The sequence below is a fragment of the Taurulus bubalis genome (assembly GCF_910589615.1).
Source record: "Taurulus bubalis genome assembly, chromosome: 16".
Taxonomy (NCBI): Eukaryota; Metazoa; Chordata; class Actinopteri; order Perciformes; family Cottidae; genus Taurulus; species Taurulus bubalis.
In genome coordinates this window covers 14,130,324-14,153,646 of record NC_136604.1, presented here as the reverse complement: position 1 = coordinate 14,153,646, position 23,323 = coordinate 14,130,324, and the positions used below count along the sequence as shown (strand labels likewise).

Sequence of the window (23,323 nt, the reverse complement as noted above, 5' to 3'; positions counted from 1 at the left end):
TGGGAAGCCACACGTGGAGTGTGTGGAAGTGGTATATGCGTATGTATGCATGAGTATGTGTGTGAGTGAGTAGGGGTACCACAGCACTCTTTTTTTCTAATCATCTCGTCATTTTCTAATGATAGGTCTCGTACCACAGCTACTGGGTGTGGCGCCCGAGAAAGCCATAAAGCTCACAGTAAGTCACTGCAAAGAAAGCACATAGAGACACGGATGCACGTTCACTAAGACGGATATCCATAAAGTTCATACATTTCTTCAATCTTCCTGATGGATTTGATATAATTAGATACGACACCTATAACACAGGAATAGCTGTGAAAAGTTATAGTAACATGCACGTAACCTGATTTATTCTGCTTATTTTCCTACGTAAAACATTATTCACAGTATATTGTTCTTACAAAGTATCATGTTCTAACATATCAACTTCTTCAAATTCATTGTGTGATATTGTAACCTTTGTGTTTCCAGGTGAATGACTTTGTGCGAGGAAAGACCCGACAGAAAGATGGAAAAGTCCCATTAGGAGCTGAGATCCTGGCCGGTGGATGTGTAAGTCAACGGGTTCTTACATTTTGTCATGTTTGCTAGTAAAGTGTAAAACTAGGTCAGAGGTAACAAACCTGGACAGAATTTATCACCGATTGACCTTTGACTTTTATAATTCAGAGCTTTTCTTTCATTCCGTCAACTTTTAAAATATAGAAGGGAAATGAAAAAAAAACTATTAACATGCCTAAATGTTAAAAATCACTTTGTCACAAGCATCAGGTTACTCTCAGTATTTATTAAACAGCGACTTTCATATTTGAAAGTAAACCATACTTGACAAAGACTCTTATGTAAGTATGGTGTTTGGTTCTAAATGTGAACTCTGAATCACTAAATGCCAACTCATACTTTAGACATTATGGTGCATCACCGCTGCAAACTGGAATGGACCATGGATCAGGAAATGTGCATGCGTGGAATACAAACGGTACAGAGTAAAACCATAATAAAAAGTCATACTTGCAAGAACACACAAGACACACAAAATACGAAGCTACAAACAAGAACGCAGAACATGTTTGCTTGCTTGGTCAGTAGGTACAGAGATGTGCAGCTTTTTAACAGACTTTTTGTAAGTCGGTTTAGAAATTGCTGAAAGAGCTGCAGCTGATTTGTGGCTTTTACAGAAAAAGCTGATTGCCCAAATACAGTGCGTCGAAAATGGCATTGTACAACCTTGTGTGTCCGAGGCTTAAAACGTCAGTGTTAGGAATTTTTCTTAATCAAGTGAATGTCTGATCTCACTGAGCGGTCCCACTTCTTCACCGAGCTAAAGTCTCCTCACTCAGAGTCTCTGAAAACCCAAATCTCTCCATCTCTCCTCCGAGTTCAATCAGAATGTGCTGTGATGGTAATTTCCACCACAGTTGTCAGTATGATTATGGCCACAGATATTCAGCATGTTTGCAACAGTGTGCAAGTACTTTTCTCAAATACAGTCAACATAACATATTTCAGTGTTCACTTTCTTTTCCATAAAGGCCCAAACATTGCGTCTCTCTCTCCATCTTCATCATCCTGGCTCTTCAAAGTGCACTGTGCTGAAATGATGCTGCACAGTGTGTACAGTACTAAGGCAGCATACATCTCTTAACTATGTTTACCTGTTTCCTGAGTGCCGCCCCTCTGACAGTTGAGCGGACAGACATGGACCTGTTTGGAGGCCAAAAGTCGCTGTTTGTTGATGGAACGTGTAAAGATCACACATGAAAGAGCGAATGAACGTACTGTACACGCTCGCAGGACTGTGTTCATGTATGACAAATAGAAGAGCATACAGGTGCACAAACACACACACACATACATACACACACACACACACACACACACACACACACACACACACACACTTCCATGGAGGAGATGAAGATTGACAGCGGCTGCTACCTGAGACCCCTGCCAGTCCTTTACCTGCTCCCCTCCCATCATAGGTTTTGATCACTGAGCTGTCACAGTCTACCCCCAACGCATGCATGCACACACACACACACACACACACACACACACACACACACACACACACACACACACACACACACACACTGTGAGTCCACCAAGGCCGGCAGCTTTAGCAAATGAAAGAAGGTCTTTCACTCAGCCCTCTTTTGATGCTGATCACTAAAGCAAAGTATTTCAGGATACACAAGTCATTATGGGTTTAGCTCCACTCAGGCACATTCAATTGACTTTATTTGTTCCAGGAATATGTTTCAGAAATGTTTTAGCACGGTACATTTGCTGTCAATTTTGTGGGGGTGGGGGTTGGTGAGTGTTTTTTTTCTTTCTTTTGTGACAAAAAAAATATGGTAACCACAGGAAAGCAAATATACTGAAGAAACGTTTTCCAGCACTGCACTGGGTGTGAAAAGTAGTGGTTGCTTTTTTTTAATACAAGCCATATGGATTCAGAAGCAGAACCATAACAGATGCATAGGCAGAGGAGAGGATAAATGTAGAGGAGAGGAGTGTGGATGGATGGACTTTTCCTCTTTTCCTCTGTGAGCCGTCGTGACAGCTCCTTTCATCCTGGCTGAGGCCCCGGTGTTAGTGCTGGCAATGCACTCTGCCTGCCACTTTATCTTACACACACACGCACACACACAATCACACACACACACACACAGCCATCGAACCCTCCTGAACCCTGTTTTAGTGAGGCTCCAGCCACAGCACATGAAATCTGTTTATGTCATTTGGGAGCTGTGAAAGTGTTGGTTTAGACCACAGTGTCAGCCTCAGGTCTGCAGTCTATAAAGCAAAAGATAGAGAATACATGGGAATAGTGATGTTATTTGTTCGCTTCCCGTTTCGTAATGCATTTGTATCTTGTACTTATGTGTTGTCTCATCCTTTTCTCTGCACCTCTTGTATTTTCTTGCTTTTCTCATTCCTCTTAAATGCTCTTTTCCTCTCGTCACCTCCTCCACTTGCTCCCCCTTCTTACTCTCTCTAAACCCGTGGCTCAGCACCATTAAGCTCCAGCGCGGGTTGCCAATTTCTAATGATTATTTGGTAAGAATGGCATGCTCCGTTGACTGAGCTGGCTGGATGCTTATCTGGCAGTTACTGGTCTGCATTTTAGGACTTAAGTTACACAAAATACTTACTGGGTCATTGCTGAGAGGGGGAGCGGGGTAAGAATGAGAGTCAAAATACAGTAATACTTTGTTCGTGTTCATTGTGAATGTAGCACAGTTTGCATGGTTGGTTTTGTAAGTCTTTGTAATGAGTTTCTTATTCAGGCCTGATGGGAACTATTCAAACAGTATCAGAGAATCTAACACACACACACACACACACACACACACACACACACACACACACACACACACACACACACACACACACACACACACAGACCCAGACCTGCACATGTAGCATGAAGGGTGTTAACTATAAATTAATTGTTATTTATGGAGGGCGGCTAATGTAGTGAGTGTTTGGAGTGTGTATTTGTGTCGGGGGTCCTCAAACTTATAAGCTCTTGGTATGCTCTCTGCAGCACACACACACAGACACACACACACACACACACACACACACACACACACACACACACACACACACACACACACACACACACACAGCCAGGAGCTGTGATGCGTGCATAAGGTGCTGACGTTCCAGGTTTCTAAGGATCACCTTGCCTTGTAATTACCTGGGAATCATCAGAGAGCCTCCGACGCTGTCGCTCCATAATCACAACCCTCAACCTCTCTGCCTCAACCTCGACCTTCCTTCTCTTCTCTTGTTTTGACTACTCCTCTCTCTTGTTTCTGTCTGTCCATCTTTCTCTCTCTCATTAGCTCCTTCTGTTTATTGGTCTGATCCTCTTGTTTCTATTTGTCTCCCTTTCTTGTCCTGGAGGCTCCAAGTTGTTTTCCCACCAGCTCACTAGGAACGTGATGAGGAAGTGCACAAAAGCTCTGCACCATCCCTCCTTTTATCTCGTGTTGTCGGGCCTAATTTCAGCTCATCTTTCTGAACAATGTTGTTGTTTACACTCCTGAGTAAACAACATCTCTTATCTTCTTCAACTCCAGTCTCATTAGTATCCAATTGAAGCCGCCAACACTGCTAGGGGCCGGAGCCAATAGCCTCTTGATGTGCACGCTATTAGCCAGCATGTAATCAACTCAGTTATTTCCATAAAACAAGTCATAAAGAGTTAGCTGTGAGATGTAGCAGCTTCGGAGCAGCAGCCCTCCTGCTATTCACAGCCTCTCGGGTCTGGAAGGAAAGCTGCAGCCCTCTGTGCTGAGGGTTATTTAAAAAGTGGCTGCACACACCTTCAATGAGACTATTATGATCTCTTTCTTCCCTCTCTTCTTGTCGGCAATATATGGCAACACTTAAATCTAAGGGAAATTGAGCAAAAATAAAAAGGCAATGTCGCAGATTGGAGCTTGATGTCTTCCCGTAAGGCAGGAGGCGACAAGCACAATCCATCATTCATAGCGAGGCGACTGAAGGCGGGGGAGAGAAGGAGAGAAACGACAACAAACAGACCAGGCCTATTTAGGACAGAAATGGCACCATGGCAACCGATTGCTATCTAATTGCGATGTGCCGCCCTTTTGCGTGTAGCTACAGTAACCACTGGCAACCGTAGCCAGAGAGAGACAGTATTAGAGAAGATGAGAGAGATCGTTTGAGAGGAGGTCAAAGCGAGTAAAAGGAAAGAGACAATACTGGATAAGACATTGGGAGGGAGAGAAACAATTGAAGGAAAATGTCGGAAAAGTCAGAAAATTCCCACTGACGCCCAAAATATAAATCTTCAAATGGTGTAAACACTTTTCCGTATCAAGACGCATTCTGAAGGTGCCGTCATGTCCCCCGACTAGACACAGTTAACCATTTGTCTCGCCACAACTCTACCACAGCAGCTACCTCTTATACTTAAAAGCCCTGTCGACCTGGAAGGCAAAGAAACCGGTCTGAACTCGCCGCGGTATTGTTGCCTTCACAAGTACAGGTTTGGAGGGTGGTGTGAAGTGAGAAGTCGGAGAGAAAAAGAGAAGTTAGAGTCCCCGCAGGGTTTTTGTGATGAAGACAAACAGCTGACAGACTCCACTGCATCAGCTGGATTTCCCGGTACTCTCCTCCTCTCAACATGTTTGTTTTGCAGCTGGCTGCTGAGGTGGCGCTATTGTTAGATTGCATCACTTGCAGTACAAGCTCAATACATTGTATTAAAATAATTGAAGTTTTATTCAATCAGTGTGTTATATCGAAATGAACACGTTGTCTTCAGCGACTTTGAACAATGCACTCATGATCTCATATTTAACACAAACAAAATGTATGTTGAAATGAGGAAATATTAGCTTGATTAGTCAGTTTTTATGTTTAACTTAAGTATCCAATCCATGTCTCTCTTCTTGAAGTAAATTCTTTTGATTTCTTGTTGTCTTTCTGTTGCTCCAGGCCGGTGGCTCCCAGGTGATCTTTACCAACCCTCTGGAGATTGTAAAGATCCGTCTGCAGGTGGCAGGAGAGATCACCACGGGGCCGAGGGTCAGCGCCCTGTCCGTCATCAGGGGCCTCGGCTTCTTTGGACTTTACAAGGTGAGAAACATTGTTGGGGTCAGAGGTGCATGTATAGTGCACATGTCTGAGCCACAAATCATTCTTCAAGTGCCCTTTTTCTGCCCTAATACAGTATTGAAATGATTGTGGACTGTTTAGATGTAATGTAATCTGCTTGCATCTCATCAGAGAATACAGACTGTAAGCAAATCAGTGAGGTGCGGTGAGGTGCGTGGCTGCTTCTTCTGATGTATTCATTTTGAACTGTTTCGTCAAGAGATATTAAGGCTCAAACCCCCTCTGTAAAACCTTCAGAATAAAGATAATATACAGTAGGTATGACATGGGAAAGTTTGGTGTATGTTACTGCTACTGAAGTGGAGATTTCTGGCTCAGAGTGACACTACAGGTGAATAGTGTAATAATTACCTGATAGATATCAACTTCCTCAGTTGATTACTTACATCAAGACAATTGTTTTTTTACATTACAAGCTTTCTGAAATGTTATGTTTAAACATGCAAACGAGGCATTATCTAATGGTAACTTTTGGTGAATTTACTAGAAATCTACAGACGCAAACAGCCAAAGTGTAGTAAAATAAACACCTGTATTTTGGATGTGATTTTTCCATTAGTCTGTAAGAAGACATAGCAAAATAGCCCAAAATGTATCAATGCATGAACAAACTATGTTTTTCCTGTAGTGTAGCCCCAATTAGACATCCAGTATTCAGATTCTATTGTATTTTCATCAGCCTTACAATTTCACAGCAATCCATTATTTCTTATTACTCTTATGACTAAATAATATGTGATTTTCTATTAACTATTTCACAATTATACATTATTTTACCCCACACCAGCCATCATTTAAATCAACAGTTCCATGTGGTCTTCTGTTCAAGAACAAGAAAAGACACACATTATGCTAAAAGCTGTATTTAACCTTAATTGCCATAATTGGTATTTTTCCATGGCACAGGGCTAAAAATTGCAGTGCACTATTTGACCATATTAGAGTTGTGTGATATTATGCACCCAACACATTGTAAAGAAAGTATGGAAGGTTACAGTGACATACGGGACAAATATACAACATATTGGTGCGTTGGTGTGTTCTAAAGAGTGTTTTCTGTATTTTATAATTATAATTATTTAAACTATAATGACTTCTAGCATCATTCTATTCATACCAGGTAGGTGGACAGCCACATCGTGTTCAGACTTCAGAGCTATAGGATTCAATACATGAACTGTAGCTAGCCTACCACCAACATTTAGCAGCTTAACTGGCTAGACGAGGACATTAGCCCGCAGGGTAAAACAGAGCATGTCTAATTAAATTACATAAATAAGTCCCAATGGAGCTCGGCAGGGAACGTTCTGCTTCAACTGTAAACACAATCAAGGGTGAAAATGTCAATCTCATACCTGTGGTTGTTTTAATTTGCAAGTAAGATGATGACACTTCCAGTCGTAAACTATTGAAGAGCTAGTCTTCCTGAGACTGGACTTTAATTTTGAAAATCTGCTGATTATTTACTCCACTGGATCTTATCACTCTGAAGCTGTGTCCAAAAGCGTTCCCTACTCTCTGTTGAGTGAGTAGGGAACGCTTAAAGACGATACAGGGAGCTCATCGGCAAAATGAAAAAACACTTTCAAACACTACCTGGGTCCTTCTCTGAGCTGTCCTACAATTGAGATGTGCCAGATCAACATCGGCTGGTGGACCACCCATGATACCAACGTGCTTTGTTGTGATAAATACATGATTTAATACTGATCTTTCCTCCCAAAAAGCACTTTATGATTGTGTGTGTTATTTAACATATTATTTTCATGCCACAACTCATGGATTTGTCTCAATTGCGCTGCTCTTTCTCCTCTCGTCCGTCTGCCATTTTTCCGTCAGTGCAATGCATCATGGTATATTGTGCTTGTTTAGTGACAATCGGTTGTCTACTTTTCATGATGCATTGTGGGATAGTTTGTGTCAACTATGTAGAGTATAATAATTATCTAGACATTCGGACATCTCTATAAAATGACAAACTAGTGGTGAGTGATTTCTCCCAGGTCCCAGAGTTTCACAGGTTTGTCTGTGTGGTTTTCTTCCTGTCTGCTGATGTGACCACCTGTCAGCTCAGACAACTTCCAAGTAAATCTTTTGGGTCTTTTAATAAGGCTGTAACATAGTGTGGTGCCTCCTCTTGTCTCTGTCTACCTGCCTCTTGTTCCTGTGTCAGTGTAGTTATGCACTCACGCCTTGTAATTTACGACTATGTAGAAAGTGTGTTTGTGTGTGTGTGTGTGTGTGTGTGTGTGTGTGTGTCCACATAGCTACAGTCTCCATTCAACTGTCTGCTCAAGGCTGCATTACCCATAGGAGTGTGCGTAAAGCTGTGCATGCTTGTGCACATACTTCATGGTGTTCATCTCCTGGTCCATGCATAGAGAGGGGACAACGTGCATTGAGAAAGCAGTAGCGGTGTTGTCGGTGGTGTTGGCGGTGGTGGTAGTGGTAGAGGAAGAGGAAGAGGAGGAGGAGGAGGAGGAGGAGGAGGGGAGGCGGGGAGGAGACGAGCTCCAGCCTGCAAACCCCAGACGGGCTGGCTCCGGAGGGGCTGCACCCAGGCACAGAGCTGCCTTTGTCAGGGTAATTATCCTGACGCTCACCCTCTGCTGGTGGAGCTACAGGCTCGTAGGGTGGCTAACACACTAGCGCCACCATTCATCACTGGGGGAAAGTTGTCAGTGTAGAAATACACGTTCATGGACCGATTGTATTTAAATAGTTTTCGTGTGCAGAGGCATTTTGCCTTACTCAACTAAATGATTTAATTCAAAGATTCAATACACACACACTCTCTCTCAGCCGCATTACCCAATCCAACGCCATGATATTAAGGCTTCTAGTCCCAGTCCCTGTGACGCTGCTTGTCTGTCCGGCCTCGATAGAATCTCCCAGCTTTCAGCAGCCGCTCGGACCCCAGCCAACCGACAGGACGGACAGGCCAACAAGTGCCAAAGGAAAGAGAGGGAAAGAGATAGCCCAGGTATCTGCCAATTCTCTCTATTTGTGCATGTGTGTGTTTGTGCGACTGTGCGTGTGTGAGTCTGTGTAGGGACCAAAGGATTATCCCATAGGAGTTAAATGAAGCCTGTCCAAAACAGGGAGACCCTGCCCGGCTCTTTAAACGTCTTCTGTTGACTGTAGTTGCCGTATCAAGAAGGTGGCAGCGAGCCAACAGGCTTTAAATACAGCAGGGAACTCAATAGGCTTGATGATATAGTGTTGTTTACAGTGGCAGACACGGAGTCGTCTTCGTCAGCCAGTCTGTCTTTCTCCACTCAGTTTTTTTTCCTGTCAGCTTTGCTTTCGGACCTGCCTCCTTCACCTGCCGCTGAGGACACGGATCGTTTGCTTATGGAGAGACATGATCTGTTTGGCATGTTGTGGTCGGTATTTCACTCTGCTGTAAGAGTTCCAGGAGTCTTCTGGAAGAAGGTTATTTGGTGGTAACATCAGTTGATGCTTGAATATTTGGTTTGGAAATTCATTTACATATTGTGGATAGAAAAAAGAAAAAAAACATCTTGAAAGACCCGAGGCAGAAGTTACGGTTTGAATCCCCCGAATCCCATCACTCTCTCTCTCTCTGCTCTTCTTTCTGTATATGCTTATTTGTTTTCCCTTTTTGAGAGGTTGACGCTAAACCCAACGATATAACCTAAAACTTCTGACTCTTTCTCAGGGTTCCAAGGCCTGTTTCTTGAGGGACATCCCCTTCTCAGCCATCTACTTCCCCTGCTACGCCCACCTCAAGGCTCACCTCAGTGAGGAGGACGGGAGGATAGGGCCAGCCATGATGCTGCTTGCTGGAGCGCTGGCAGGTAAAATAATTCAGCCTTTATACTTCAGCAGAAAAAAATTGTGAATTAGTATCAAGTTCTGAGGCAAAGGTTAGTTTTAAGTTCCCAGATAACGTTAAAAAAACTACAGATTTTGCAAGATTGTACCCGCGGGAATCTGGGCTAAAAATCAAAAGCACCGATGTCTTCTTTCAGGAACGCATCTCTAAAAGTACTGAACACAAGATGAAAAATAAATAAACGCAAGAACATTTAGTAAAATAGGATCATCTCTTTTGAACTAGACCACCAACAAGTTTTTTTTCTAAATCTCAAACTCTGTAATTAAGTCTGAATTGCCGTACACAGCTCTGGACATTACTGTCGGTATGAATGGATCTTCTGCTGCCAGGTGCAATAATCAAGCATCCCATGTTAACATTTTTTTAAGTTTAGCCTTCAAGAGTGCACCGTAATTTGAAAAACAGCAGGGTGTCTCTTGAAAACGTTTGACTATTCATAGTGAGTCAAAAAGCTTCAGTCCCTGAGGTAATATAAAGAGCACTGAAGTGTATGAAAGTCTCTGGTCAGGTCCAGGTTTGAACCAAGTGTGAGAGCAGGTCTCTCTCTCATCTGGCCTTCACGGGCCCGCAGTAACAGAAGCATAGCTCAGAGTTTGGAAGCGAGGCTGCCTCTGACCGCAGGCTCCAAGGCGGTAGCTGCTAATTAGAGCGCTGCTCAATGATTGGGGTTTTGGAGCTCTGTAGCAAGGAATCGCTTGAGATGCCTGCCAACCAGGCCGACATGGAAGCTTTCCAATCCTAATATATTGGACATGCACAGCAAGCATGCTGTATGCGTGTTCACCCTGCAAGAATGCAGAGAGGGCTGTCTTTAGGTTTGTCATGGCAGTCAGCGAAGAGGCCAAGAAGACCAACATCCACTGATGACTTCACAACTTCACCCTCTGCATGAAAATATGATCCGAAGCAGAGGCTGACTATTGGATTTATCCCCGAAGTAAACACTAATAACAGACCGGCACTGCCCGACCAAGTTGAAAGGCTTTAGATAATTTGCATAAAAGACTTAATATTTGTTTTGAATCTTCAGGGATGTGTCAGCAGCACTTTCTTTTTGACGCAGAGGCTCAGCACAACACGGAAAAATCATAAATCCTGCCTGCCTTCTGTATTTTTACTTTCTCACCACACGACTAGCAGCCATGGCCCACAGACTCCGAGCTGAAACGAGCCTCATGATTTCTTTATTTTTTTCGTTACTTCGACACATTTATCCTCCCTTTCACATGTATTTATCAGCGGTTACAGCATTCTGGCAATTAGTGTTTTACAGTCAGCACAGGAAATTGAATTACACGCTCAGTTTGCGCTGCATTATTTAGTTCGGCATTACTCCGGTTTGTGAGGAGCAAAGTGTTGGCCATCTCGAGCTCGCATTAATTCTGTGTGTCTGAAATGTTGTGCTCATTGTGAGGTGTAGGAATTATCCATGTTGTTCACTCTTTAGTCATGTAAAGTTGAAACAATCAGTAAATTCATTAATTAGACAATTGACAGAACAATTTATTTGCATCTATTTGGATAATCGTTTAATTGTTTGTCACTTTTCAAGCAAAAATGTCTTATTCTGAATTCTTCTGCTTTTCTCTGTTTTATATCAGTGTTAAAGTCATAATTGCCTGATTATTTTTGCTCATTTAAATCTGCTGTTTTTTAAATGTTTGCTTTTTGAGGGTCAGCGTTTCCACATCAGCTCTAACATATGATGCTTTCCAGTGAAAGTCTGAGGTTGGGATTTTTGTCCAGGTGCAGCACAATGCCAAAACGTAAACAACAAACATGGTTGCCCGTGAGAAGCTGATGTTTCTTTGACAAGTATACACACAATTAATCTCTCAGCACTACAGCCTCATTTTAATAAAAAACATTGCAGAGGTAACGACGTCATTATACATTTTATTTAAGGGCAGATGGATTTGCCCCGAGTTTACAAGTAGGAGCTGACTTCGAGGGCGTGATTGCACTTTTTCTTGGAGGTCGGAAATGTCTAGAACGCAGCATCAGATCCCTTGTTCCTAAACTTTTTTTGTGTCCATTAAGTTATTTCCACCACATCTCCTCAAAAAGCTACACAAAGCTACAATAAATGCTCCTCTCTTCTCACTCTCTTTTCAATTCCTTTCCTTTCCTCTCCTCTCCTCTCCTCTCCTCTACTCTCCTCTCTCCTCAGCTCAGTGCAGGTGGTCAGTCTCCACCGGGTGCCAGTCTGCTACCTAATGCTGAGTTGATTAGGCTTGCTGAATAGCTCGTTTGGCCGTTACAAAAACCAAGAAGTCAGAATAAATCGTCAAGAGGGCAGTTGATGGTAATGACTGAGCCATCAATGATTGAGCCCATTCATGGGCTCAAGTGGCTGGAGTGGGGGCTTTGCAGTCACTCCCTTCAGTCAGCCAGTCACTTTCCCCGGCACACGGGTCACAGTGTGCATTGCACTCATTACCATCCATTGTCTGGCCCCGTTCAAACGGCTGGAAGAAAAGTAAGATAGGGAGGAAAGGAAGAAAAAAGGTGGAGATTAAATAATTGCCTAGCTGGGGGTATAGATTGGTTGATGGTGAAGTGATAGAAACTGGCCCCTACTTGTGTATAGTGTATGTATGCAGCAGACTTACTGCAAGATGGTCAAGATCCAAGATGGCGTGCATTAAAAGAGGGAACAAAGAACGCTGAAACCACTTCATCAGATGCAGTTACGATGATATGCAGGATGTTATTCGGCCACTGATGGCTGCTTTCTACAAATCATCTCATTTGTTTGGGGCTGATTTAAAATGGCTGTTGTATTTAGAATCAAACACATCTGACTGTTTAAAAAAAGAAAGAAAAGCCTCACTTGACCAAATAGCTCTTCCTCTCCACAGGCATGCCAGCGGCCTCTCTTGTGACCCCAGCTGACGTGATCAAGACCAGGCTGCAGGTGGCGGCGCGCGCCGGTCAGACCACCTACAGCGGCCTGGTGGACTGTTTCTGGAAGATTCTCAGGGAAGAGGGGCCCCGGGCTTTCTGGAAAGGAGCTGGAGGTAAAGTTTGCGACCAGTGATGAAAGTGGGTTTGTACTTTTCCCCTGTCAGGTTGCGGTGTGGGTGGAGGTTGTTGGGCCGTATGCAGCCTGAGAGAAAGACTTCTATTTTTATTTAGTGCTAATATTCTCATAAAAAGGTGCTGGAATTGAACATAAATCAACGATGAGGCGGTTAAGTATCGGTGCTTGGTTTTAACATAATTTTAACACATCATAACATAAATATGTTGAGCACTGGATTAACAATACATTTATAGTGACTGCATACATTGACATACATGCCATTTGAAAGTGTGTAGAAGTACACATAATGGTGGAAGTGATGGCTATTTGCATTTTATTTTACGTTCTAGTTTTTAGAATCCTATGTGGTATGGGCCAAATGTTTTTCATGCTATTACAGAAATAAAAAGCAAGTTTTCCTTTTTTTCCAGTACAATTACAATCTTAAGGTAAATACATAGTTTGAATTAGAATAATTATTACATTTTTGCTAGATTTATTAAAATATACAGAAATAGCATTCACTTTTTATTTCATGTTTTTTTTTAAGAGGCTGACTTTGTCATGTTCCCCTCAATTCTGAAACCAAACCTTGGTTATACACGAGTGTAGATTAAAATCTATAACTATAAAGCAATACATGTCTGTGTGTGTGTGTGTGTGTGTGTGTGTGTGTGTGTGTGTGTGTGTGTGTGTGTGTGTGTGTGTGTGTGTGTGTGTGTGTGTCAGTCTTTGGGTATTTCCTTATCTCATATCTCAAGAACCGATCATCCAATCTACTTCTTACTTGCAGATGTATTGCTGGGGACCCAAGCATGTGCCTGGTGTACATGGTGGCCCTTCAACAATCAACTTTACGTTTTGCCAGTGACTTTTCAACCATACACGTTCACTTTTGCTGCTGGATATGCTATCGTTACATCCAAACTCTTCTTCTCTTCCCTGCAGTCAACGAGTGATTGGCGGTTTTCCAACAACTCTGCCAGCCGCCCTCACCAGCGGTAGAGCAGTCGGCTTCGAACTAGTTTATATGAACTCAAATAAACGCATATCTGTCCTTTCCTGCAGCTCGTGTGTGCAGATCCTCGCCTCAGTTTGGAGTGACCTTGGTGACCTATGAACTCCTGCAGCAATGGTTCTACCTCGACTTCGGAGGACAGTAAGTCCCATGATAGTTACAAACTGTTTTTCTAAGTTGTTACTGTCTTTACATAATTTACCCTAATCTACCAGTGAAACAGTATAAAAAACACAGCTATTTCTTTTCTCCTAGAATATTACAGCTAGTTCATCTAATTATCAAAGACCACCTGCTCCTACAACAATGGGGTTGATTTCTACATACAGTAGCTGCACTCAGTGCGTGTCCTCCCTCCTCTACCACAGAGAAAGAAATTCCACAAGACTAAAAATAGCTTTTGTGCACATTAGCTCTCAGACTGAAGCTCTCACTCAAAGCTCTGGATGTGACAATTTTCTCAGACACTTTGCCGCACAGTGATCAGGGCAGGCAGCACCCATTTGACTTGCACATGTACTTTCCCCACTTCTGGGATTGGAACAAGCTCATTTTCCTCCTCAATATAGGTCACTCAGGAATAATTCAGTCATTTTCAGTCAAGTTAAAAAGGTCCAGTGGGGAAGAGAGGTGGTGAACCTCTCAAACGACTAAGAAGTGCTTCTTTCTATGGACAGCTGTGTTGCACATGCATGTATGTCACTGGTTGGCTCGCGTCTCTTACATGTTGCTCCCTCTCCCCCAAAGACTTGCAGTGAAACAAAATCAACTGCAGATCCAGTGAAAATTTGATGTGGTTTTGGGAGAGTTGATCTGTGCTTTGCTGTTTGTGTTGGCAGCCAATCACAAAGCTGGATGTGAAATCAATGAGGGATTTGATTGGTTCTGCTGTTCTCCTTCTGGTTTTCTATTAAGATGTTTATGTCTGCGGTGAACTGTGTTGAATATGATATTAATTCATGATTTAATAAGGATAATGATCAAACTCCTGTCTGTGCAGGCTCACTTTCTCCACTATTTGGTTAAAATAACATTTTACACTGTTTATGTTGTTCAACAGTTTTCCCTTTAACTCTCAACGCTCCTCACCTTTTACTCTGTTACGCAACGGTCTCTCACTGTGCCTCTGGCTTCCTCCTCCCGTCTCTCTCTCTCCTTCTCTCCCTCTCTCCCTCTCTCCACACCACAGAAAGCCGGTTGGCTCAGAGCCCACCCCAAAGTCTCGGATCAGCCTGCCGGCGCCCAACCCCGACCACATCGGAGGCTTCAGGTTGGCCGTGGCCACGTTCGCTGGCATTGAGAGCAAGTTCGGTCTCCATCTCCCACGCTACACGGTGGCGGCGGCAGCAGCAGAGGCCGTCTCCGATGCGAGCACCCCCCTCAACCTCCGCGGGTAGGGGGGCGAGTAAAAGACAGGGCTTGTATGTTTTCACCAAGTCATTGTAGTATCATAAGTTACTTGCTTAAAGTTGTTTATAATGTTTTTTCTTTTAATCATATACTGTACACGGTAGTCTATATGCAACCATATGGATTAGTGAGCTGATTAGTGCCGGTACTTTGAAGGACTGGTGCAGTATTTGTTTCACCATTGATTGACATTGTATAGAGTTGTATTATAATGTGGTTTTGTTTTTCATACAATTCATCTGGTTCAGTATATGCACACAGGCAGCGGAGGTTTAAACACACCTTAACTGCTTGCTTTTTTTGGAATATATTATCAAACACGACATACAGTTGCAGCTTTTTCCAGTGTCTTCCTTTTGTTGCTTTATAACCAAAAGCACATTCCTCACATGATCATATAGCTGGTTAAAAAGAAATGAATTGATCTGAACTTTGAACTGAGATGAGGCACTAATGTATATATGAGAAATCCAGAGACATATTTTCATATCTATACAGATATTTTTGTCATGAGATGCTCATTCGATCAAAGGCTTCCACAAGAATATTATCAAAAAGTACTGTAAAGTAACATTCTGAATGTACACAATGTTTACTGTAAGATGTTTGGTTTCAGGTCTAAATGTATGCAGATGTGTAAATATCTGAGACAGCTGGCACCGACTGCAGTTCTGTAGTGTGTCACGACTGAGTATTTAAATTTGTACAGTACAGAGAACATAGGAGGTACATGAGGTGTAATAATCGTGCCTTACTGTGTGTATGGCAAAGACAAAGAGTAAAGTTATTAGTTAACTTAATGCATGCTGGAGTTTTCATTTTTTCCCAAGTTGAACGTTGTGAGGAAAAAGAGACACCAGTTCATTAGCTATGCTTTAATAGTAAACACAGCGGGTTTAACAGCCAGCGCTCTGCATTACAATATATATCTTGATAAATACCTGTTCATAAAGAATATACAGTTGTTCTTGTTCAGAACAAAAGACAAAGTGCCAACACCACACTTGATTCAGTTTCTGCCGCCCTGAAACACCGACATAAAGCAGCCACAAAGCCCCACGTGTGGAAACGTCACCACAATAACTCCATGTTTATGTAACTGGAATATTTCCGGAATGTGTCGCATGCAGGCATAGTACAGAGAAAAGAAGCACAACATAAAGTGAACATGTTATTTTGTAAACAGTACATGACTAGTCTATGGACCCTGCATTGTTTTCACGATAGTGCAAAGCATCGTCACAGTACATATATCTTCGTGAGGCTTTAAGAGCCACTTCGTATGCACAGGAGGCTCACGGGTTGCAAGCGACAAGTCACCTTAATTCATTGAAGAAAGGAATAAGAGTGTAAAAAACAGTACAGGTCAACAGTTTAACCTTTAACAGTTTGCATTAACAGAAGAGTAGATGCAATAATTCAAAACAAAACATGGCTTTGTTTGGACAAGACACCAACATGTACATGAAGGTGAAGAAACAAAACTAAACCGACTGAGACACACATGCTACAGTGACGCCGTTAAAAGCGCACCAGATGGGTGTACTAGGAAGTAACTTTAATGCCAGGCTTTCTTTGCGACTCGTCAAAACCAAAAACCACAATCAGAGCTAATGGGCATCACGCCGATGGTTATCAGCTGTCTTTGTTAACGCAGCTTTTCTTCATCAGGCTCTGTGCGCGTTCGAGTCTTCTGCACAAAATGGATCGATAGCGTGCCGCCTCCTTCAGTCGAGAGGAACGGGTCGTTATAATGGATGGTAGTGTAAAGCGGACCAGCAGCGAATCAGGAACCGGCATTACAAACATAATTCAAAGTGGCATGTCGCTTTTTTTTATGCCTTTATCATTTTTTCAGGTGTATGGAGGAAAATTATTCCCTCAAGTAATGCCTGAGCGAGACCGGAGGGGGGCCGGCTCCAGCAGACGTCACAATGGATGACATGAAAGGACCTTCGGTTCAAAATCACCCTCATGTCCCCCCAAGGCTCCAGTGATGGCTCTGTGCAATCTACTACACTTATGACCCCTGGGAATCCTATAAAGGAAATGATACTTCATCTCCTGTGCGAGTAGACGTAATAATGATTAATATTATCATGAACTAACAATGTATGCTATCTGGGGTTTTATAGAAAGCTTCTTCTATAGCCGGCGTGGGCAAAACGCCAGAGAACACGACGAACATATTCAGTAGTTCAGAGAGAACACGAATAATCTGTTTATGTGGAATTTAGTATTCTTGCTTGGAATTTTGTAGTCGGTTCCTCATTAGTGTAATTGCACGGCTTGTTCGGTGGCAAAACTAACATACAGCTCACCAAGTTTGCATAAATAACGTATTCCCTCAGCTGAGAATCTTTACCGCTCTTGAAGAATATCATCAGAAAAAGCCAGCGGATCTAATCCGTCTCTAAACTCTCTCACAACGACGAGAAGCTTGGAGCATTCTGGCACCGAGGTCCACGGGATTTTGCAAGAATGGGAAGAACACCATTTCCAAAAGAGTTGAAATGTGAAAGGGTGGTGCTTTTTACAGCTGATTCTAATCCAAAACGTTTAACATAATCTCCCCTGGAGCTGTTTAGGTGGCCATCACAAATCACCATGACAATCTAGCCAGGTTAAAATAGAGCCACGTTCATGACATTGAAAACTCTGACTTTAGGCTCAACATACCTTGCGAACCCTTTAATTTCGCTTCATAGTACACCCCTCTGGCCTCGAATTCCCTCCTCTTTGGTTTGGAGTCCTGTCCTATGAAGCCAGCTCCATAAGCCCCTCCTCCTCGCCGTCTGCTCGGTTAGCACGAATCTCCATCAGGGTGCGAGCGAAGCGCGACCAGTCATCGGTGTGAGTCACTGACAGCTGTAAGAAACACAGGTGACATGGCATGAAGCGCTGGGTGGACACATCTGTGTGGTGTGTAGTCACTGCTACTCTCATGGCATGTTGTGAAACCAAAGAATCCTCTCTGAGGATGCATGAACATTTCTCTCTCAGTATGTATTCTAATAATGATGTCACAGGACACAATGATGGGAGAATAACAAAAAATAAGGCGGGACAGACAAATGCATCCCTCTCATTCATTTGAATGGAGCCAGTCCGGTGCCAGCGCATGTTCACTCACTCACAATTTCAACCTCACCCAGACTGAACCCAGAACACGACATGACATGCGTGTATTATATTTTAATCTGGCTGTTTTCAATGCTTTCACTTTCAATAGCCAACATTGAATACACTACTCGGCCACTGTGTCAAACTTCGCCTTCTCTAATGAGCATCTGTCGGGTTAAGAATGACAAATTAGTTGCATGGAAACTAGATTACTTTCTGTAAATTTAATGTGGAAGTGGGCTGGAAGGCCACAATGGAAATAAATGCTGTATGGGTGAGGAGAAAAAAAAAAAGGTTTGAGGAAAAACGTATCAGAGCTCAGGGATATTAATGTTAAACGCTATTATGGGACCAATCGCAGATCCTACGACTTCCTGTGCAAGTCTCAATCAAATGTTGGTTATCTAAACTGGCATTCTGTCATCAAAACTTTGAGAACTCCTGTGATAAAGAAAAAGTCAGAGGATCATCAAAATCATTTTTGATTCATCCTCTGGGGACAATAAATTTGAACAATCCATAAAATTGTTGTTGAGATATTTCAGTCTGCTGCGAGCTGCACTGATCATAGGGCTAATACAGGATGTCAAACCAAATGTTCTTGAGGTGTTTAGCTGCAGTCCTACATTGTGGGAGTCAGAATGAGTGGGACAAAAGCTGTGGCTGCCACCCAAGCTGCCTGTAACCGCTTTGCGTGGCCAGGCTGTAATTAAACAGGAACCAAGGGGAGGGAAGCAGCCATTTTGAACCCCCCAACCCCCCACGGAGCTGGGCTTGTCGCAGCAGGGGGCTCCGGCAGAACATCATGTATATGGTGCAGTTAGAGTTATTTTAACAGACTCCAAGAAGCTCAAGTGTCAAAGAAACGCCGTGGGATTCAGTGTTGTCGGGCTTAAAAAAGCAACAGGTCCGAAACATGTTCATGTCATGGACCTACATTTAGCAACAAACCCTCATCTGACTTTTGGTTTTCATCTCAATACAGATATCTGAAAGACTTTGGTTTTCTAATTTGGACTTTCCATACAGATCAACAAATCAAAACAGTCCTAATCCCTGCTGATACATGACCTAAATCTAGAATGTATTGAGTAAAATAACACTGAAATAATAGTATTTGGTATTTTGCTTTCCTGGAACCATCTCAAGGGTTGCTGTTGGTCTCATGCGAGTGTCTCTTTTTTTCACATGCTGTTCCTAGTTTTAGCTATTTGATGGGGGTTTGTAGTGAAGTTGATTCCCCCATCACCACCGTCACATACACACTCCTCTTTGACATCATAAAACCTTTCAACCCTGCTCACTTTTATGATGGCCCTTCGTTACCATTTACCCAGCGTGGAGGCCACAAGCTTAGCCGAGCCTCCCTCCAACTTACCACACAACAAAAAGATACTAAAATTAGCCTAGCGGCTAGGCTAACGCAACCTCACATGGAGCCTAACCAGAGCCCTTCAAACATGAGAGGACATACAGGCACAGGCGGGTGGTTGGCCGCTTTGTGGTGATAAAGTCATGCGGAGGCCATTTTACAGGGACACGAAAGAGGGAGGAAAAAAAAATCAAACGCAGACATTCATGGCAATTCTGACAGTTGGATAAACATACAGAGCTAAAATGAATGGTTGTGGTACATGTGGAGGATTTATTGTGAAAAAAATACACTTATTTCTACTCTTAAAGTACATGTCTGTCGCCAAAGTCAGTGGACCAAATATGCAGGAAACACAACGAGACTCAGCAAATCGAAGTATACATTTGTAAAATCATGAATCAGTTCAAATTACATACACAACTTTATTATTTTCAGCAGTTCTTCATGTCACTTTATTTTGGCAGAATAAGAAGTGACGGAGGTATTACTGTTTCATTTAGCCAGACCACCTGATCTCAGTCTGCTGTTGTACAACTTAATTTGCGACAGTGTAATGAATTTTGGTTATAGTAGTTTACTCATGCTTTTGACACCTAGGGTGTAATTCCAGCTTTGACTGTTTGAAAACTAAACCCGCAAGAACCACCCGCTCCCTGCATCACAGCACTCACAGCCAATGCAGCATCAATGGACTGAGCAGGTTCTTTTTAACCAGATATCAAAGTTACACCAAGGAGTTTTCACCTGGTTATGAAACTATTTCAATGCCTATATAAGCAAACAAGACCAGCAGCAAAGATTGGCAATCGTTATATAGTTATTCTTCATGCTTGTCACTGTGTACGGTTCCTTGCAGCATCAGACAAAACGAACAGAGCAGAAAACTCTCTTTACATTTTCCCAAGTTTCACATTGAGTGGTACGTTGCCAAGTTGCTTGGCTGGAAGATATTTTTCTTTAGGTAATTACATTTTTCATTTTGTGGTTTTGGCCGATACTGGGGAAGGGTCAGCAAAGAGAAAGTAATCGACTGCAGAACAACAACAAAACGCTAAAAGGTAAAGTGAGCACAAGTGAAAACAAGAGTCATGACTTGGTCATTCAATAGATGGAGAAAATTGCTAGATTTGAAAGGACTAAAAAAAGATCCTGAATTGGCCCTCTTCTCTATGTAATATGTCTATTGTATTTATTATATACATTGCTTGTATTTACTCTAGGATTCCTTTCAGTTGCAGGGAGAAAGGGATTTAGTAGTAGGATTTAGTGCTGAAGTTACCTGTGTAACTTCAGCAACTAGTCTGACTCACCGGATGTAGACTGTGGGTTTATGCCACTTCTTATCTCATGCTGCATTCTCCTCCCATATTGCTATCTGTAACGTCACCGTCACTGCATCCTGTGCATAGTGCAGTGTTTGTTTTTTTAAACCTAAACCAGGACAATAATGTCAGGTGCCCGGCATTTCTTTAGCGCTGTCACTATTCAAAAGGACAGTTATCATTAAGTCAGGATTAAGACCATACCTCAAAAAGAGGAATGCTCAATCCGCCCTTATTTCTGGGGGCCAAAATATGCTGCTCACAGACACGCAGTATGTTTCTGATTCACTGCAAATGTAATAAGTGATTCATCCACTTTAAAATGACACAATCATTAACTACCTCTCCAGTATCGTAGATCCAGACGCGGCCTTCTGAGTCACCCACGGCCACCTCCTTCCCTCCTGACGACCAGCGTACCCTGTTGAGGGCCGAAGCGCCCTCGATGGTCACACTGGCAGTTGGCACCTGGTGTATAAATTAAACAAATAACAAATGCTACATTTTTTTTTATCAATATTGTAAACTTGTGTACATGTAAACTGGGATGTATAATTAACAACATATTGAGACAAGGAAGTGGTAAAAAAGCAATAATAAAGTCATCGTATACTATTTTGAGAAAATTCCTAGTGAAGCATGTTGAAAAAAATCCTAAGAAAGTCATAGTATAGAATGAGAGGCGTTAGACTAACTTGGCTGTCAAAAGTACAACTTTTCTTTCAAATATCGACACACACAGTTCCATTTACTGTATATTACAGTAACTGCACCCATATTTGTTGTTGTGAGTGAGCTGCTGCTCTTTTAAGTAAACAGCAGTGCTCATGTTGCACCTTTAAAAATCCTAAAACCATCGACAGCGTTTCCATAAACTGTTCCTGACATGTGGCAGGCGAGTCTGACACATGTCACCAGTGGAGACAGAGGACTTGGCATCATGTCGCCTCACACACCGAGCTTCTGAGTATTTAAAGCAGCGCTAACCACAGACTGACTGCCATTAGCCTGCTAGCTTCCACCGCTCCGCCCGAGTGGATCTGAACTGAGCGCTTTAAATTGGCTGTATATGTCTCTGTACGTGTGCTGGAAATGAGAACCAGGCGCTGCACTGCACCCATAGTGTCGTTATGTGTGTTTTTAATATGACGGCAACAATGGAAGTCTGTTTCTATTAGACCGACTGTGTATGAGTGAATGCGCGTGCATGTGTTTGGTACATCCGTTTGTGTGTGTGTCTGAGAAAATGTTTCTCATAAAGCACATTGTTAGCCAAGTAAGGCTGTTGATAATGAACTCGTCCTCTATGAAAAGGCCGCTGTTGAGGGAACCATGGGAAAATGGTCATCAATGCTGCAGAAGGAAGACTGAATGTGAGTGATGGGATCAGTGGAGAGAGAGAGAGAAAGAGAAAGAGAGAGGGAAAGAGAGCTTAGATGAGACTGAGATGTAACATAAAATCCTGGGAGATGAGAAGTGAATTTTAGATGTGATGGACAGTACGAAGGGGTTGCAAGAAAATGAGAAGAAGAGTAGAACGGCATTACGAGAGAGTGAGGAGAGCATCTGTAGAGATGCAGACTTGTATTAAGGTGGAAGGCAGTGAGGGTGTTGTGTCCATGGAAACCAAGAGAAAAAGAAAATGGAGGATCCTTTCATCCCAACTTTTACCTGAGTGATCAAAGGTTTGGTTCCCACTCTCATATCAGAGGTATGTTTTTTAGACTCACGGCTGAAGATATCATTTCACTATAATGCAACTTTTTCTTACTTGAATGGATATTAAACATTTTGGGAGATACAGTTATTTTTTCCCAAAATGTAAATTTCTTTAATAAAAAATAAACTGAAACGAACGTATATGGTTTGTACAATACAATTACCATTAGTTCATTCAACTGATATTGCTACTGTTATGGAAAAACAGGTATGCAATATATTTAATTTCATATTATATTTGTATTATATTTTATGCTGTATATAATGAACCTGAATAATGAGACAACATATCCTTTACTGGCCTCAAAGGCTCTCTTCTGAAGATAAATCTTGCCCCACAGCATGAGGGACTCGACTTTCTCCTTTTATCATTTCCATCTCCAGCACGATACTGAGGGCTGGGACTCTCTGCTCGTGGTCTCTCGCACATCTGTGCACTTCACTGATGGAACGGAGTGCGGGAGGCAGATGAGACGAGATGGTGGGGTCCTGAGGTTGCCTGAACGTCGGACAGAGGTTGCAGGAATGTTAGTGGAGCGTCTGGGTGGGAGCTGGGATGAGGAACTGTCACCCAGCTTGATTTAAAGTGAGGGCTGTGGGAAACGCCCACAGGGGAATCTTGAATCGTGCGTGTGTGTGTGTGTAGGGAGGGATGTGAATGGGTTGGTGGTGGTGGTTGGGGGGGGTGATGGGAGGGGAAAAGGCTTGGGTGTTTGGTTGTGTGGTTCGGGGCAGAGGCCCAGCAACAGGCCCTGAGGACACCAAACACACACACACACACACACGCATGCATCAACACACAAAG

General features: G+C 42.7%; 2 protein-coding genes across 2 annotated transcripts in view; one reads left to right on the top strand and one right to left on the bottom strand.

Annotated features, from left to right (window-relative positions):
* The window catches only part of slc25a13 (solute carrier family 25 member 13), a gene marked incomplete at both ends in the record, with an annotated part of 43,771 nt that extends 28,805 nt beyond the window's left edge, over positions 1 to 14,966 (top strand). The window contains 7 exons of the mRNA XM_079231663.1: positions 126 to 178; positions 475 to 555; positions 5,485 to 5,625; positions 9,347 to 9,485; positions 12,388 to 12,546; positions 13,620 to 13,710; positions 14,759 to 14,966. Coding sequence (XP_079087789.1) covers positions 126 to 178; positions 475 to 555; positions 5,485 to 5,625; positions 9,347 to 9,485; positions 12,388 to 12,546; positions 13,620 to 13,710; positions 14,759 to 14,966 — 872 coding nt within the window. The remainder of the gene's footprint in view (positions 1 to 125; positions 179 to 474; positions 556 to 5,484; positions 5,626 to 9,346; positions 9,486 to 12,387; positions 12,547 to 13,619; positions 13,711 to 14,758) is intronic.
* Positions 14,967 to 17,736: 2,770 nt separating this feature from the next.
* Positions 17,737 to 23,323, bottom strand: part of dync1i1a (dynein cytoplasmic 1 intermediate chain 1a) — a gene marked incomplete at both ends in the record, with an annotated part of 50,124 nt that continues 44,537 nt past the window's right edge. Inside the window, 2 exons of the mRNA XM_079232226.1 lie at positions 17,737 to 17,847; positions 21,142 to 21,267. Of these exons, the coding sequence (XP_079088352.1) occupies positions 17,737 to 17,847; positions 21,142 to 21,267 (237 nt within the window). The remainder of the gene's footprint in view (positions 17,848 to 21,141; positions 21,268 to 23,323) is intronic.